Source organism: Beta vulgaris, chromosome 7 (assembly GCF_026745355.1).
Source record: "Beta vulgaris subsp. vulgaris cultivar EL10 chromosome 7, EL10.2, whole genome shotgun sequence".
NCBI classification, from domain to species: Eukaryota; Viridiplantae; Streptophyta; class Magnoliopsida; order Caryophyllales; family Amaranthaceae; genus Beta; species Beta vulgaris.
Window position 1 is genome coordinate 48,796,788 of NC_079208.1, and position 18,570 is coordinate 48,815,357.

At 32.0% G+C, this 18,570-nt stretch overlaps 1 protein-coding gene across 1 annotated transcript; it reads right to left on the bottom strand.

Moving 5' to 3' along the window:
* Positions 1–2,137: 2,137 nt before the first annotated feature.
* Positions 2,138–14,465, bottom strand: LOC104908748 (polyamine oxidase 1-like). Its single transcript, XM_048634113.1, has 8 exons — positions 14,459–14,465; positions 12,023–12,272; positions 11,745–11,897; positions 9,765–10,008; positions 9,418–9,561; positions 3,838–4,020; positions 3,488–3,742; positions 2,138–2,321 (listed from the first exon to the last, which is right to left on the bottom strand). Exons 1-8 carry the CDS (start codon positions 14,463–14,465, stop codon positions 2,205–2,207), a joined length of 1,353 nt encoding a protein of 450 aa, XP_048490070.1. The 3' UTR covers positions 2,138–2,204.
* Positions 14,466–18,570: the final 4,105 nt, after the last annotated feature.

The following is an 18,570-nucleotide window of genomic DNA, read 5'->3' on the forward strand; positions in this document are numbered from 1 at the left end:
CTTATTAACGCCACCCTTCAGGCTATTCCTAGATACTACATGCACATGTTAGATTTTCATATGGCTATTAAGAACAAACTGGACTCCGTTTGTAGTAATTTTTTCTGGAATAGTAATGAGAATAGGAAGAGAATTTCCTGGATTGCTTGGGATAGTATTTGTTCCCCTAAGAGTGAAGGGGGGTTAGACTTGGTCACCCATAGAATCATGAATAGTGTAAGCTTAGCCCGTCTCTGTTGGAAACTGGACAATAATACCTTGTGGGCCTCTAAGTTTTATAAGGAAAAGTACTTTAATAAAAAAAACGAACCACTTAGTTTTAAGAAAGGGTCTCATGTATGGAGAAGTATTGGAGTCGGTTGGGGTTGTTACCTCAATAGCCTTGCCTGGGAAGTTGGGAATGGGGTAAATATCAACTTATGGACTGATAGATGGATAAATGGGGAAAGTTTAAGATCTCTAATTCATGGCCCCCTTAAAGAGTATGAGATGTCCCTAAAAGTTGAGGCCCTAAAAACTACGGATATTTCGCAAATTTCTTCCATCCCTTTACCTCAGGAGATCATTGATAGGGTTAGATCCATATTAGCCTTTTCTAATAACCCGGACAACATCTTTTCGTTGTGGACCCATCTAGGGAAGTTTAACTCAAAAAAAGCCAGGGAGTTTCTTAAACCCCCTACAAAGGAGGAGCCTTGGGACTGGATATGGCGGGGCCCTGGTCACCCAAAACACCATATGTTCATATGGCAAATGATGTGGAATAGAATGCCCACTAATAAGAACATCAATTTCCGTATTAACAACCATACAAATACTTGCCCTTTTTGCCCGGATAAAGAGGAAAGCATGGACCATATCGTTAGAGGATGCCATAGAGCAGTTGAGGTGTGGAGGGGGATAAAATTCCCGGTGGTTACCTCCCCTGTTTTCCTTGAGTGGCTAAAAATAAATTATAACAAAGATAATAATGGCCTTTCAACTAGCTCCAAGTATGGGATTCCTTCTAATGTTGCCTTTATATTCACCATTTGGGGAATCTGGCTTAGAAGAAATGCTTGGGTCATAAACCGAATAAACATTCCACTTTCCACCTCCTTAAAAAATTCTCGTTGGGCCGCCACTGAATGGTTCTACTCTATGAACCAGCCTAAAGTGGGTCAAGCTCCCAACAGTCCTTCACGCATTCCAACCACATCCAACATTTCTAATTCCCCCACCAATGTTAGAGACCATGTTGGGGATTCAGCTACGGACTCTCATAGTCCTTGGCAACCGCCTTCCCCTAACCTTGTTAAAATTAATGTGGATAGTTCCTTTTTGTTAAAAACCAAGGAAGCTTGTCTTGCGGCTGTTTGCAGGAATTCATGCGGGCATTGGTTAGGTGGTATAACGATGCGTACCTACTGTATGGATGCTCATGAGGCAGAAATTCGAGCTGTCCATATGAGCCTTAAATGGGCCGACCAAAAGTGGAATTCGGCTCTGATAGTCTCGGACTGTCAGAATGCGGTCAAGGAGATATATAATGTTAGTTCTATAAAAAGTAACACAGGTAATATTGCTAATAATTGTAGGGAGTTGCTCCAAGGAAACGAAGGAATCAAGCTGAGGCATGAAGATAGAGAGCACAACAGGATTGCTGATGCTTTAGCAAAGTTTGCAAGAGGGAGGGCAGCATCCTTGAATTCTCTACAGTTTTTCAATCTCCCTCCCCCGGTCTGTAATGAAATTATGATGGATGAAAACCGTCACTTAGATTCGTCAAACATGGCCATAGATGACCATGGATGACAGTGTTTGTAATATTGCAGTTTGAGGATACATTATTATTATATTAAGTTCTCTTTTAACCAAAAAAAAAACCAAAAAAAAAAAAAAAAAAGAAGAGAGTCCAATTCAATGACAACAAAGGAATTTGCCAACTGACAACTAGTTTTTGGCAAGTCTTTATTTTAAAATGAAGTACATTTCTTATTGAAATTATCAGATCCCATCTAATAAGGAGAAAAATAAAATTTCATGCAGACAATGAGATTCCTAAAATATTCTTGTTTTTGGACTGTCAGACGGACCTATCCGTGGTAGACACCTCTGCAAATTTTGTTCTTCAGGCATTGAATTACATCTTTTGCTGTATCAGCACCTGCAATGTAATTAAAAAACATTTCACATGTTGACTAAAATCTTAAGTTTAGAATTAATTATCTTGTGTCATTTAGAAAGAAAAAGAGAGAACCTGCAAAATATGCACCATCTGTATATCCATATAATTGCGGGTGTGTATGCTCCCCTGTGAAGTAGATTTTACCAATTGGAGCCTATACAAAAATGTAGGTTTTAGTTAGTAGTGTTTTGTCCATTTTTTTATCCAAGTCGTGGTATGAAAAATGGATAGGAGAAAACATTACGCCTATAAATTGTTATATGGAGTATTAGCTTAATCAGAATGTATACTGCTTTAAGAATATCGTTGGAATGAGTTGGGAAAGTGTACTTTAATTTCTGATTAATTTAAGTTGGAATGAGGGTCTGTTCTCTCCAGCTTATTTTCAGTTCAGTTCAATTCAGTTCAGATCAGTTAAGTTCAGACCAGTTCAGTTCAGTTCAGCTCTTGACAATACTTTTACTCTCACATATCACTATTCATTTCAGTTCAGTTCAGTTCAGTTCAGCTATTTTATGCCGAAGAGAACAAACCCTGAGTTGGAAAAGTATAATTTCTATTTAAAATTTCTGCATTATTTAAGAAATATTACACCAAAAAATGTAGGTTAGTAATGAGTTCTTGTCAATTTCCAACTAGAATATGCTTTAAGAATGATAATTAAATTAAGTCGTAGTATAATGCTATGAATAATCGCAATTTGTAGGGGTTTAGAAAATATTTTTTTTTCTTAAAGCATTATTTAGTTGGAAATTTACAGCAACTCATTACTAACGTGTACATTGGTATGAGTGATTGTTTACTATTTCCTTTGTTTAAAAAAATAAGACACACACGATATTTGAGATCGAATTTTAATTGTTAATTACTTTTAATTTATGTTGATGAAAATAATAAGAAAATAATATTATTATACATCAACCTTTTGACTCTTCTTAAGGCGTGTTCAGTGTAGCTTTTGAGGTAAATTTTAGGTAATTTTTAGCTTTTATAAAATTATTTTAGTGTTCGACGAAATAGTTTTTGGAGGTAGCTTTCAGGTAGATTTTGGCTTTTCAGTAGTTTTGCAAAAGCTATTTTTGCATATTATCTACACATTAAAATTTTGCCAACTATTTTTATTGAACCCTCCTGTTTTAGACGGCTAGTTTTACAGCTAAAAGCTAATAGCTAGCTCCATAGCTAAAAAGCTCACAGCTCATAGTTGGAAGCTAAAAGCTTACATCTAATAACTATTTTTGCCGAACAAGCTCTTAATATGTGTAAATATCATTATAGTACATCTTAAAGGGACCAAGAGAGTAAAAGTGTAAAACTTACTCGCAACTGGTCATGACGCTTTTGAGGATAGCCAACAGGCCAATTTGTGAAGCAACCTCGGTAAAATCTGTCAGATTTCCATCGAGGAATCATTATATGAGTTGCTTCAGGGATATTCTTTCCAAACATTTTCCTCAAAACTTCCATTGCTTCTGCTTTCGTTTCTTCATTAGATTGTTGCTCCACTCTTATGGATTCATCATCTGTTGTTGTTACAAACATAATGTTCGATCCCGGATACTCATTCTCCAAGTGCTGCATTTTAAAGCATATAGGGTATTTAACAAATTTAATTATGTTAACATTAATTAACCATCCTAAAAATTACTTTTGGACTCTTTAATTTGTACCTGCCAAATTCCATAATATCCTCGTCTTTCATGAACATAGAGGAAAAATTCAGTGCCATTTCCAGTAGGCCAGAATGCACGAGGAAACTTGAGGAAGATTTTGGTGTAGATTCCGATGCTAAATTCCGAGATTGCACGTCTTTTCCATAGCTGTACAAAAGAAAATCGTCCACATTTATCAATCTTATGAGAAAAAAGAATTGCACGATAACCAATAAACTAAATAACCCTTCTGATGGTAACCTTACTCCCTTTATTTTATGCTACTATTTACCTTATCATCTATATAATACTATAAAGCAATAAGGATTTGCTTATGTGTCAAGAGCAAATTGAATTGCTGATGTGTCAATCCTTTGTAATATCATTTACAATTTTTTGCCACGTGTATTTGTCTTTAAATATTTCTGTTATGCATTACTTTTTTTAGGCATATAATTGAAAAGCTATTTAAGAAAGTTTTCTGTTATGGAATGTAAATCAACTAAATTTTAGGATTCGATTGCTATTAATTAGTAATTACTTATGCATCATAAAACTGCCAAAAAAATATATATCTCCTAAATCCGATATTTTAGGCACTAATTAAAAAAATCATATCCCTTAAATACGATTTTTTAGAAACTAATTAAAAATTCATATCCCCTAAATTCGGTATTTGAGTTACTAATCATATATTTTGGCACTAATTAAGAAATAAATTTATAGCAAGAAGCTGATATTTTAGGTACTACTAAAGGTATTATACTATTTAAATGAACATGTTGTACTCTCTTCTTAAACCCAAATCAAAATAAAAGTCTTAACAAATTATAATATCAAATTAAAGTTTACCAAGGGACGTATTAATCATACAAAAAAGTTGTATTATAGTTTTTTTTTTTTAAATGTTCAAATTATAAGATCATTGACCACATATCTATACCATCAAAATTATAAGTTCATTGCAAACTATAAAATCGTGGGCCGTCATATTACAAATACTACGGTGTATCCCATAAAACGATGATAATTATTACTTATTAGTGAGTTACAATGTGATTAGCAATAAAAAAACACAATCCACGATAAAATCAATAATAATTGATATTAGCACCTCATGTATAACACAAAAAAAATAAACATCTTATGTATTAACACTTAGCTTACATAAAAGAATAAACATCTTATGTACTAACATTTAGCTTGCACAAAAGAATAAACATCTTATGTACTAATACTTGCACAAAAGTCTAAACATCTTATGTACTAACACCTAATATTAAACTATCAATTAAAAAACCGATTAGCCAATATATAAATAGATAAGAAAAGATAACAAAGTCTCAACAAAAGTTAACTTTTACTTGGCTCATGAGGTTTGTAAAACTTAAAGGAGGATAGCCTAATTGTAACAACAAACATGAGATGTCTTAAAGTTTAGTATAATAACAATGAGACCCATTTCATTGTACAAAATATCACATCACAGTATTTAAAGTTCGCTAGGAATATGCAATCTTAACTGGTAAATGTATGGCATCTCTATGTAAGGTTAAAGATTCAAATTACATATAGAACTTATGTGAAATTTATTGTCCATAATTTTAGTGTAGTTGTATCTTTGTGAAGTTTATAAGTCATATACTTCCTCTGTTTCGAATTACTCGCTACATTTTGAAAATTCCACTATTGATGAATGAGGTTTGACCATGCATTATTTACTATTAGATAAAATCAAATGTTATAATGTAATTGTTGGATTTGTCTCAATGTATAGTTTCAGAAAATCAAAAATTTATACTTTACTCTAATACATAATTAAAGATATTAGTAGTCAAAGTAGTGCATCGACAAGCGTGAAAGTCAAAGTATAGCGAGTAATTTGAAACAGAGGAAGTATATTTGTTCAGTTTATTCACACAACCGAATCACAACTAAAAAAATAATATTACCATACATATGAAATTTGAGAGCTCATAATTTCTAGGTGTTCATCTCAAAGAAAAGATAAAAGTTATATAATATATTTCCACATATAAATTGATTTTTATTTCTATATATTACCGTTCATTTGGAACAAGTATTATTGACCTGGATCAGTGAGCTAATCACAAACTCACAATAAAAATGAAAAAAAGGGTGAATTGTGCAAGTTAATAATTGACAATATAATTTATTCTATATTTTACTTTCCAAAATAAAATAAAAATGGGTCAGATAGTATGAAACTTACAAGCTTTAAATTCTAAGAGAGTGCATAGAATCTTACTTCTATCTAGAAGCCGAATATAATCTTAACAAAATCTAAGTTCGCTAATAAAGTTCCAAACTGTAACAAACCCTTGCTTAGAACTCTCAGTTTTCACTGCCATAAAAATTCTGTCTTTTTCCATCTCAATTTGAACATCTAGAAAGTGAATCATCATCTTCATATTAAAATACTTATGTAGATAACATCTGAATCTCACACATCCAACGTTAATGGATAAAAACGCAATCAAATTCATTTTTTCTCCATTTTCGAAAATATCAAGTGTGTTTGATGAATTTGTGGTCAAACTTTTTGGATAACTTTTTTTCGAATAAATCTGGAATTGAACGGGAAATTTTTTTCTTTAATAACATAAGATTCAATTGATCGAATGTAGCAATTTTTCGAATAAATCTCCAATTTATTTAAATATGATATTGCCCAAATTCAGGAGAAAGGTTCAATTAAATATAACAATTCTAGCTATGTTTTAAATCTCCATTTTTGGTTTGTAATTTGCACGTGTTCAGTTAGCCATATCAAGAGTTACCAGCATTAGGGTTTGAAATTTTATTTGTGATAAAGATCACGAGATCTCAAGACAACAAAAGAGTGAGGGTGATTAAGAGGGACTGTGGAAAGTAGGGACGACAGAAAGTAGGAAAAGAAGTTGTTGCATGATTGAATCCCAATAATGGAGCGAATTGTGATTTTATTTGGTCCTCAATGTGAAACAATGGATAGAGCAAAGACTTTTTAAGTCAACGCCGCATGATAATATTAATTACATCAGTCATTGAACGCACGAGTTATAAGTTAGTTTTAAAATATTCCTCATAAACGCTATGATTATATCAAGTTTAAATCACGATCTAATATTCACCCCATGATTTTGGGAGAAACATCATAAGTCGATCATAAAATTTATAAATAAAAAAAAATCCGTGCATTTTGCACGGGTCAAAACCTAGTTCTTTTATAAAGTAAGAAGATATTTTGACAAGTTGAAGATATTAAAAGGGATCCCAATTCCCAACTATTCTACATTTAACTTATACGTTATTGACATATTTAGCTCACATGCACTTAACATGTTTCTTATTATAACTTTTCTCAGCATTATTTTTGAAAGGAAAATTCTCAATGGTAGCCTTTAATTTTGGCTTTTTATTATTGGTAGCCAAAAAAAAAATTTGATTATCAGAAATAGCTTGAGATCGATTTCAGACTTTCAGCTATACTTGAAAATGTCGCATTAACAACGATTTTTCATTAAAAACAATTGTTGAAAGGGTTAACTAAGTATAGTTCCATAAGATAGAATGATATGAGTTCCCTTTATAACATGTATTTTGCCTTCGTGTCTTATTAAGAACTTATTTCAGTCGATTTTTCAAAAGATATGAACGAATGAAAGTTTGTCAAGGACAATTCATGTTATTTTAGACACTAGAGACCTTAATTACGATGAAAACAATCTTCATAACAATTGTTTATGGCAAAAAATGGTTGTTAATACCACATTTTCAAGTTTAGCCAAAACTTCAAGGCTATTTCTGATAATCAAACTTTTTTTGACTACCAATGATAAAAAAAAAAAAAAACCAAAATTGAAGCTACCAGTACTGAGAATTTCCTTTTTTGAAATTATTATAATTTGTTCTGTTATTAGCTAACTAAGGCTATGTTTAGTTCACCTGAAATTTTCTGATCTGAACTTATCTAATCTGAACTTATCTAATCTGATATGAATTTATTTTGTCTGATCTGATCTGATCTGAACTAATCTGATCTGATCTGAACTAATCTGATCTGATCTGATCTGAACTAATCTGATTTACAAGATCTTATCTTTTAGATTTTTCTCAATATATAAGAAAAAATATAGCCATGTGGGGTCTTGTTTGATTCGTCTCAATGAGTACTTTATTAATATTCAATTATTATAATTTTTACTAGTATGTAATGAAAGATATTTAATAGTAATAATGAATTTTAAATATAAGCATGATCTTAACTGATTTGATCTCATCTGATCGGATTTGATATGATCTGAACTTATCTTTTCTGATCTGATTAGATTTGAAATAAGCAAAAATAAGGTGAACTAAACATAGCCTAAATATATAATACTCCATGTATATTTCATGAGAAGTCAGAGTGAAAAGAAAAAGGGAAACAGAAGTAGAGAGAGTATATGTATCATAATTGGTGACATATAACTATATTGCCAATTATAATTGCATATTTATATTTCATCGTTTTAAACTAATTGTAGAGCTTTGACTTTTGTTATTCATCTATTAAGTTTGACTATATTCTCTTACTTACTTCGTTTTTATTCATTTATTCCACGTTAACTTTGCACCACCTACATTGTTTATATGGACCTTAATTATTTTTCTACTAATATATATAAACAAATATTGTCATATAATATATTGGATTTGTCTCAATTTAATTTATAAGTCATAATATCAATTTTATATAACTTTTACTAATTAAGGAAACTAAAGGTTAAAGTTGTATACTACACTACTATCGACAAGTGTGAAAGTTAAACCGTTAAAGTGAAACAACCAATAAACAGAGTAAAATATATCAAAAACAAATGATGTTATATAAATGTTGTTGAATTAGTCTTAATATTGAATTTAATAAGTGTGACAAGTCTCAATAATGTTGCAAGTATCTATACATATATATTAAAAGGCGTGCGTAACAACGTCGATGCGCCACGTGACACCCTCCTCTGGCCACCAGAATTTTGCCACGTGTCTGTTAACCAACAAAGTCAAGCGGTCATTATTTAAAAATAAATATGCTGAAGCCTGGGCTCGAACCCCTGACCTTATGTAAGTATTTTCAAAGAATCACCATCTCATCTAATATCTCTTAGTGATCCATGTTTCCACAAAATTACAAATATGTGTTGTAATTAGTTAATGATATTAAACATATCCCTTGCATCCTTAAAAATAAATAAATTTGCATGTTCATTAAAATTAATTATGTATGCATGATACCATTTGAAGAGTAGTGTTGACCACTACAGTAGGGAGTTTTAGTTCATGTAATCTATGTACAATAAAAGAAATTGCATAGTATAGGGTTTGATCCCGAGACCTCAAGTAGATATACTAAAGTCTTAACCACTAGGCTAAGTTGTATTTATTGTTATTATCATAAAGTATTGTATTAATAAATGAATTTTTTTCTTACCCGGGGCATAGCCCGGACCTAATAACTAGTTATATTATAAACGCAGGAAAAGTAGTAGTTTTTTTGAAAGTTGATACATCGTGATTGAAATATTTGCTACGAAGCACTACTAAGTAACAACTTACAGGAAGTTGTGGTCTGAAGCTGATAAGATCACTTTGTAACACACCAATGCTAGGGGACATTATAACAAGCTCGGCTTTGTATTTCATGCCATTTTCCGTTTTAACCGTTACTTCACCTTTTGACTGATCAATCTCTCTTACAACCTGTAGCAAATATAATGAAAACCAAATAAAAAAATATTTCCTCCATCTCATAATATAGTGTTTATTTCATTTTTTATAGTCAAATTTTAAAACTATGTCTGTTTTGAATTGAAGGACGTGCTTTGGAGTTGAATTCAATGGATAATTCGTTGAATTTTAACAGTTCTCTTTGCCTTTTTTTATAGTAGTGACTAGTGACATACCTGATTGAACTTGATCCTAGGATCACTGATAGCACCATTTTTGTAGGAGAGGAATTGTTTGGCAATAAGATGGACCAAACTCTCAAAGCCTCTTGAATCAGCAACAAAGTAAGCATTTTCACCAAACTGTTCGGACTCAGAAAATGGCAATACATGTTTTAAGCTTGAAACTCTTGGTGCCTCCGATTGTTCTCCATCAAAGGTAAAGAAATCTATCATTTTTTCGAGCCTAGTTCTTGGATCTCTGTCATGAAGTAAAGTTTATCATCATCATCTTGTCATCTTTAAAATACAATATTGCTCAACGCCTCAATATATTCAAGAGTATTGTTTTCTAAATCTTAAGCTATACTACTTCAATTACTCTTTAATCTACATACTTTTTGTTTTGGCACCATCTATACAAACTTCACTTTGTCCATTGTTTGTAATTTATATATGGGCCGGGTTTTTTGTCAGGACCTAATAAAATACAAGTTCTGTGGGGAAGGACCTAATAAATTTTTTTTGGGTAATGTTATATGTAACCCTTAGGGCTACATATAAACATTAAATTCATTTATTTAAATAGAAACAGTTTAAGAATTCAAGACACATTTTCACATCAATTGAGGTAATAAATGCTTGATTTAATATTTTATTTCTATTTTAAGCACCTTATACATAGCCCTAAGGGCTATGTATATCATTTTCCTTTTTTTTTTATCAAAAAGGACCTAATAAAAATACTTTCGATTGTGAACAGAAACCACGCACTTTACGAATTTCCGGTCAAATTTACCATTTATCGGCGTTGACCTTTTTTTTTTTACCCCTAGTTGACTATTTAATGTTTTGTTCCTATTTTAAATCCAAGGGATGCAAATTCTTTAGATGGGTGGATGATGAAATGACAGAATGGCAATGAATTGTGATTAATGATCTTGTTGATGAGAAGAAGGTTTTGTTGAAAGAGTTGAAGGTGGTAAAGCAAGAAATGGCTTTGATGAAGGCTGACAAATTGAAAGTTGAAGCACAATTTGAGAAGTTGAAGTTGAAATTAAAGATGAAGAAGGAGAAGGTTAAGCCAACGGGAAAATTAAGTTTAGGGATTCAATAGGGATTTGTATGCTGTAAAATAGAAACAGAACATTAGAGAGTCAACTAGGGGTAAAAAAAGGGTCAACACCGGTAAATGGTAAATTTGGCCGGAAATTCATAAAGTGGTTCCTGTTCACAATCGGAAGTATTTTATTAGGTCCTTTTTTACAAAAAAAAATTTAGTAGGTCCTTCCCCACAAAACTTGTATTTTATTAGGTTTTTTATGACAAAAAACCCTTAATATATATATACAAGGAAAAATATAGTCAAGTGGGATCTTGTTAGATTCATCTTTGCATATATCAACTTTTTATAATTTTTATGTGTTTGTAATTGAAAAATATTAATGGTCAAAGTTATGTGTTGGCAATCATTAAAAGTCAAATCGTGTAGATTAAAAAAAAAAGAGATAGTATATGTATAAAAAACTAAAATTAATAGTATTTGTTTTTTTAGTTCTACTCACTTTTCATTTTCGTGTGTTTATTTACAAATGTTTATTCTCGCCTTACTTCTTGTTATCCCACGTGTAAAATTGTGTCTCCATGTTTTATATACTTAAACCTCACATACAACACTTGTAGTTTCTTTTGTCTCTTCTAATTAGAAGCTTGCCCTAAACATAAAACACTGATTTCTCCATTTTCTTACACAAACCTTACCTGCAATATTTTCTTCTAGACTTACCTTGTAACCTTAGTATTAGAAAATATAGCCCATGAGTTTCCACATAGCGCGACTGTGCGAGGCAGCGCCACTATTTTATTTTGTTTGTTTTGGTTTTTACCAGCTATGATATCAAAATATATACATATACTTCCTCCATTTTATAATAAGTGAAACACTTCTCTTTTTTATGTGAGAGCTTTTTTTAGAGAAGTATTATACGACATACGTACGTCTTATGAAGACGTTCAAGAGCCAAAATGGACATATCATCATCTTGATTCTTCTCCAAATTTAAAAACTTGGAATATTTTCCACCATAATCTAATGTTTCATCAACTTTCTCAAATGCAGCATCTACCTCATCATCCTTGTACAATCCACCCCTATAATAATAAAGACAAGAGTATATTAATTAGCCATTATTATTATTATTATCATCATTATAATAAGTTAACTACCTGAGTTTATTTTTTTAATACTCAATATATTAAAGTTAGTAATTGATTACTCTTGTTTATATGTGTTGAATGAGAAATTGCTGAAGTCGGAGAAGAATTTCTTAAGATGGATTTGCTTGGACATTTCATAGAGTGGATTCCTCTTGGGACCTCCTACTCCATGAAGCCAATTTGCTCCCATCTCAACTGTATAGCCTGCAAAGTTAGTCTTTTTAATTCTGCCACCAATTCTGTTTGTTGCCTCTAATATTAGGATATCTTTAATCCCAGCATCATGGAGTCGTTTTGCTGCTGAAATGCCTGCAAAATAAGATTAATGTTGAATATGCATGGATCTTGTATTATTCGTAGGACGCTGCATGCATATCATTATATCAATAGATGGATGCTTATCGTGGGAACCGTGAGAACCACGCACTCATTTTTCCTCATTTTACGAAGATTTTGATCATTTCATAAGATTTTTGCTCATTTTTTGTTTCACTTATTTTATGGTTTTGCTCATTTAACAATTTTGTGCTCATTTATCAACATTTTTGCTCATTTTACGTTTTGCTCATTTTACTTTGTTTTCTCATTGAACTCTTTCATGCTCATTTTAGGTTTTTCTTCTTTTACATTTTTGTACATTTTACGTTTTTGATAACTTAATGTTTTCTACTCATTTTATGTTTCTGCTCATTTCTTACTTTTTTTTGCTCATTTTAGGAAGTTTTTGCTCATTTTAAGTGGTTCTCATGGTTCTCACCATAAGAGGGTTCTCACTAGAATCCAACCCTATATATATATATATATATAATATATAATATATATATATAATATAATTATATATATATAATAATATATATAATAGAATGAATATGCAAATGTGATTTTAACTACCACGACAAAAAAAGAAAATTGTTCAAAACACTATAAATTGATGAAAAAGAAAAGTGTTCAAACTATTTGTTTTTTGAGGGGAAAGTTTTCAAACTATTTTATTAACAATGACTGTTAGCTAACACTATTTGTTAGTTAATAGTTAATAATTAATTAACACTTTTTATTTAGTTATTTTTCATTGATAAATGTGGAGTAAACAAAACACAACATTAGTGAATCAATAAAAGTTAATTTGATTGCAAAAATTAATCTCAACATAGTAAATATCAAATAAATTAAGGGAGCAAGCCCTAAATAATACATCAAAAAATTAATTTAGGTTACTAATTATACTTTAGTAGTAATTTATTGTTGTCGATGTAGCTACCACAATTATGGGTCTGCATGCAAAAACCAATTTGAATCAGATTTAACAAGACCAAAAAATTAAGGTATGGCCTCCAGTTTATGAAAAATCCAAATTTCAGCAATCTGGTCTAATCCAGTCCAGACTTGAAAAAATTCGATCGAAAACGGAAATCCTTTAACTTTTTAAAACGAATTTTTCACCAAATATCCCGGAGGAATTTTTTTTCCACCAAATACTCCCATTGTTTTTTGTATCCTTTTCACTTTCCTGTGCACGTCTCCAATGCACATCTTTGATATTTCATTATATATTAGTAAAAATTATAATGATTATTGAATGATGAGACAAATCAAACAAGAACCTGTCACACGACTATATTTCTCCTTATAAATTGAAAAAAAAATAGAAGATTTTCTCTAATTATGAATACTGTCAAGATTCCAAGTGACAAGGATAAAAAACAGAAGGAGTACTCTTTAACCTTTCAAAATTCACTATATACCCCTTTATTTTTTGAAAATTTACCATATGTCCTTAATGACCAATGACTGTTAGCTTTTTTTATCATTAATTTCTAATTTCATTACTAAACCTTGATTAACCTTTATATAACCCCTCTACCTTAATTGACAGCCACTGAAATACCTTACATGACCCTTTTCACTCTTCCTCCATAACTCTCTTCCTCTTTTTGGCCATAGGTGGTGTTTTAATGGTGGTATTTAAAATAAATGAATCATAAAAGATTAATTAGGATTTAGTAACGAAATTAAGATCTATACAAATATATTAAAAGGTGTGCGAAAACAAGAAAATGTGCCACGTGGCGCTTTCCCTAAGGAGTTTAGTTCATGTTAATCCATGTACAATAAAAAAAAAATAAGAAATTGCATAGTATAGGATTTGATCCCGAGACCTTGAGTACATATACTAAATTTCTAACCACTAGGCTAAATTGTATTTAGTGTTATTATCATAAAGTATTATATTAGTAAATGAAATTTTTTTTTTTACCCGGGGCATAGCCCAGGCCTAATAACTAGTTAATGGATAAAAAGACAAACAATTGGTAGTCATTAAAGACATATCAAAATTTTTTAAAGAGAGTGGGAGATGTATGGTGAATTATTTGGAGAGGTGGAAGGTTACATATTTGCTGTAAAAGAAAAATATAAGGGCTTTTTCATACTGTAATTGCAATTATTAAAATATTCTATATATAGTGGTACAAAATGTGGCGATACGCCAATACCTGACATTCCAGTGCCAACAATAATGACAGAGGGGGAAGGAGATGAAGAACTGGTATTGGCTAACAAGAAGGGGAAAAAGAGTAAAAGATTTATCATGCTTAAGAACTTCATCTTTGTGTATTTGTTTGGTAAGTGCAAGATTAAGCCTAAGAAGTTGCTCTACTTATAGGCCTCATTATGCAAAAGCAGTCAATAAAATATTATAAATGTGTAAGCTAGTCTGTGTGATTGGGGAGAGCAAAACGGATTACATGAGATGAGCTTATTTTGGTACCTAATGTAAGTGAACTTTGATATCAACTTTGAGTTTTGGTACCAATTATATTTACTTTGCCACCAATTAATTATACTTACTTTGGTATCAACTTTGAACTTTGGTATCACTAATATATACCTCCTTTAATATAGTAATTTAATATTAACTTTAAATTTTGGTATTCGTATTGGTAAATTGGTTTCAACTTTAAATTTTGTTATTTGTATCGGTACCAATTTTACTGAACTTTAGTATAAGTTGGTACCAAAATTCAGCGTCTGTTTTTTTGTCTTTTGTGTGAGAGGCCATTTTGGCCTCTCATGATGAGATGCCAAGTGTTTCTCTGACACATATATATGTACCTTTTATATTCAGAAGATGCTTTAAAGAAGTTTCAAATATGTTTTTCACATAAAACGTGGTGACAAGTGACAAGTGACAACTGACAAGCAAGTGTAAGGGTCAAAATCGAAGGAAATAGATTAGACCAATAATACGAAGTAAAAAACTTATATGGACCTGATTCACACTAAATTAGTGTAAACCCAATGCTATTACATGTGATTTATGAAAAAAAGGCCACTATATCAAAAAAGTATATGTATAAATGAGGAGTTGGTATATATTATAAATGGTGACTATGTGAGAAAAAAATGTTACTATGTCATAGAATGAAGTTTTATTATGATAAACTAATATAAGAAAGGTAACCAACTAACCATGCATATAAAAAAACAAATTTGACACTATGTTAGATAATAATAGCTTAGTGTAATTTAAAATTTTAAAAGCTTACATATGAAAAGAAAGAATCTCTATTTCATACGATGATTTTGGTCCACAATGATTTAGCATGGACAAGGTCCACCCAACACTAGCTCTAATACGAATTAGAAGAAAAAACAACAGTTAGTTATGAGTAATGAGTTATGACCAATAAATACAAATATATTCTGGATTCTCTCAAAAACAAAATATTATAAATGTATATATATGCTTGACTAAATATTCAGGACGGTGAATAGTCAATTATTTTACACAAATAGCATATTTTGGATGTTTTCTAATGATGAATTTACATTATTGTGATTTTTTTTTTTATTTATCAGAAAAGAAAACTAGGTGTTGTCTACACAAAGAACCCCACCTAAAGCATCACGGAGGATGGTTCAACTTACAACCTCGAAAAAAACAGAAAAGAAGAAATAGAAGCACTACGGAATAACACAAACAGAATCTCCTCCGCAGCAAAACATAATAGACTCCAAAATCTTCCATAAGAGCAGGCCCGGCTCACAAACAAGAAAAACCGAGGATGAGGAAGCATAAACATAGCATGGATAGGTCCACTGATAGGAAAGCATGAGAGCCCAATTACCAAGAAGACCCGCAACCCATCAGCAAACACTAACCCTATGACGACAAAGAAACCACCACAGATATTGTTGCCCAAGAGCTGCCTTGATGCCAGAAACAACGTGACTTGAACAAATCGTCGGCCAACAGCAGACGGATGAGAAATATGAAACGAGAGGTTAATAGAAAGTGTCATGCTGAGAATCAGACAAGATGACCAGCTAAAGACTAATTAGCCATGAAAATGGCTAGATCGTCTAAGGGGAAAGAGAAGGAAGAGGGCAACGACTATGGTAAATTTCTAATTTTGAGGCCTAGGATTTATAGAGAGAAGGAAGAGCCACTCTCTCTAAAAACTTTTTCCATTTGTATCAAGCAAATGAGGAAGTAGAACCCCCACATCACCCATATATTTACATCGTGATTATATGTCTCACACATTTCACATTTCTTGCAATTAATTTACTAAGGAGTAACAATTCTAAAGTGATATAGAAATTCTAGTGAGAGAAACTCTCTCCTCTCGCTAGAACTCAATGGAACAGTAACTCCATTGTTACTCTATTAAAATTTTCACAGAATTCTGCGTGCCATGGCTAGGAAATCTACTGAGAAAAGTCAGAGTAGTAACCAAAGCAAGGGAAGGCTAAAGCAAGAGGTCCATCATCGAATTCTCAAGCTTTACAAACAATATCGATGGATGAAATAATGGAATTGAGGCTCTGGATTTTGGACTAGGGATTGGTGAAATCTTAACTCTAAAATCATCGATTCAATATTTGCAAAATCAATCGGAGATTAGACACACTTTTAATGAGTGGCTTCAATCTATCCATGATAGCTCTAGAAATCGCCTCGATCAGAACATGGAGGAGGAAGAAGATCAGGTAATCTACCTATTTTGCAACCATTTATTGATATGGATGATGATAATCAGAATGATTTGATTGTGACTATTGATGAATCTGTGATACCTGTACCTAGAAATGTGAATGAAAGTGGTTCTATATATGAATATACCTGAACCAGTGCATATTGAGATGGAGGATATTATGGAAGAACTCAATTATTGGAGTTCATATTTGATCTGTTATTTTGTGGGAGCTAATCCACCAATACAGGTTATGGAGGGATATCTGCGTAGGATATGGAGACAGTACAGAGTGGATAAGGTTTCTTTGGTTAAGAAGTGAGTTTTTTTTTGTAAGGCTTAGGGCTATGGATTCTAGAGACAAAATTCTTGAAGGACACTTCTTCTTTGATAACAAGCCAGTTATAGTGAAAGCATGGACGAGGATATGGATATTGAGAAGGAGGAACTAAAAACACTACCAGTTTGGGTGCAATTGAAACTGCACTTAAAATATTGGGGTGAGAAATCATTACATAAGATTGTAGCTCAATTAGGAGATCCAATCAAGAGGGATGATGCAACTAGGAACAAAGATAAGATCAAGTATGCTAGAGTTCTAGTGAAAGTAAAAACTGATCAATAATTTCCTGATGTTATCCAATTTTGGAATGAACATGGAGAGTTGGCAGAGGTACCTGTAACCTTTGAATGGAAACTAGTTCAATGTCAACATTGCAAGGGCATGGGACATAGTCTCCAGCAGTATAGAATTAAGAAAAGGAAACAAGTCTGGATTCCTAAGAATACTTCCAGACCTGTGGAGGTGGAGAAGGTGAGAGAAGCACAATAAGAATTACCTGTTGTAGCAGAGCAGCAGGGAAATTCTATGCCAACAGCAAATAAAGAATTAACAGCAGAGATTGATCAAGAAGGTTTCCAGAAAACCTTGAGACTTATCAAGGTTAGGATAACATTGACTGCACAAACTAGCACTAAGAAGTTGTATCAAGTGCTAAACAATGATGAGCTACAGATAGATAGAGAAGTAAATGAAGCCCTGATAGAGGGGGTGCAAGGAGGAGGGGAAGCTCTTCCTATATCAGATGGATAAAATCCTATGCTGGAATGTAAGAGGCATCAATAATAGAAAGAAGCAAAAAGATGTATATAATTATATACAGAAGCTATCTGATGGTATTGTATGCCTCTTAGAAATAAAGGTAAAGCCTACAAACCTTGCAGAGTTGCAGATCTTTACCAAAATGTTTTTCAGGGTTAGTGTTTCACTACAAACTCTTGTTATCACTTTGGAGGTCGAATAGTTATGGCCGGGAGGTCTGAAAGTTTTCACATTAATGTGTTGTTAGGCACAAGTCAGCTGATACATTAAGCCAATCCAATGGTTACGTTACTTACGTAGCTTAGTTGCACAATCAATATGCCTTGTGGCTGAAGTTTATTCCTTTATATATATGATATACTCCAACTTTATATTTTGACATGAACTATATTATACAAAATTATGGCATGAGTGTTGTTACCCTGGGAATGTGTAGAGTCGAGTTAACTCTAGGTACACCATATGTTACTTATGCTATGATATTATATTGTAGATCATGGGTTTGTAGAGGAACCTTTTTGACTTG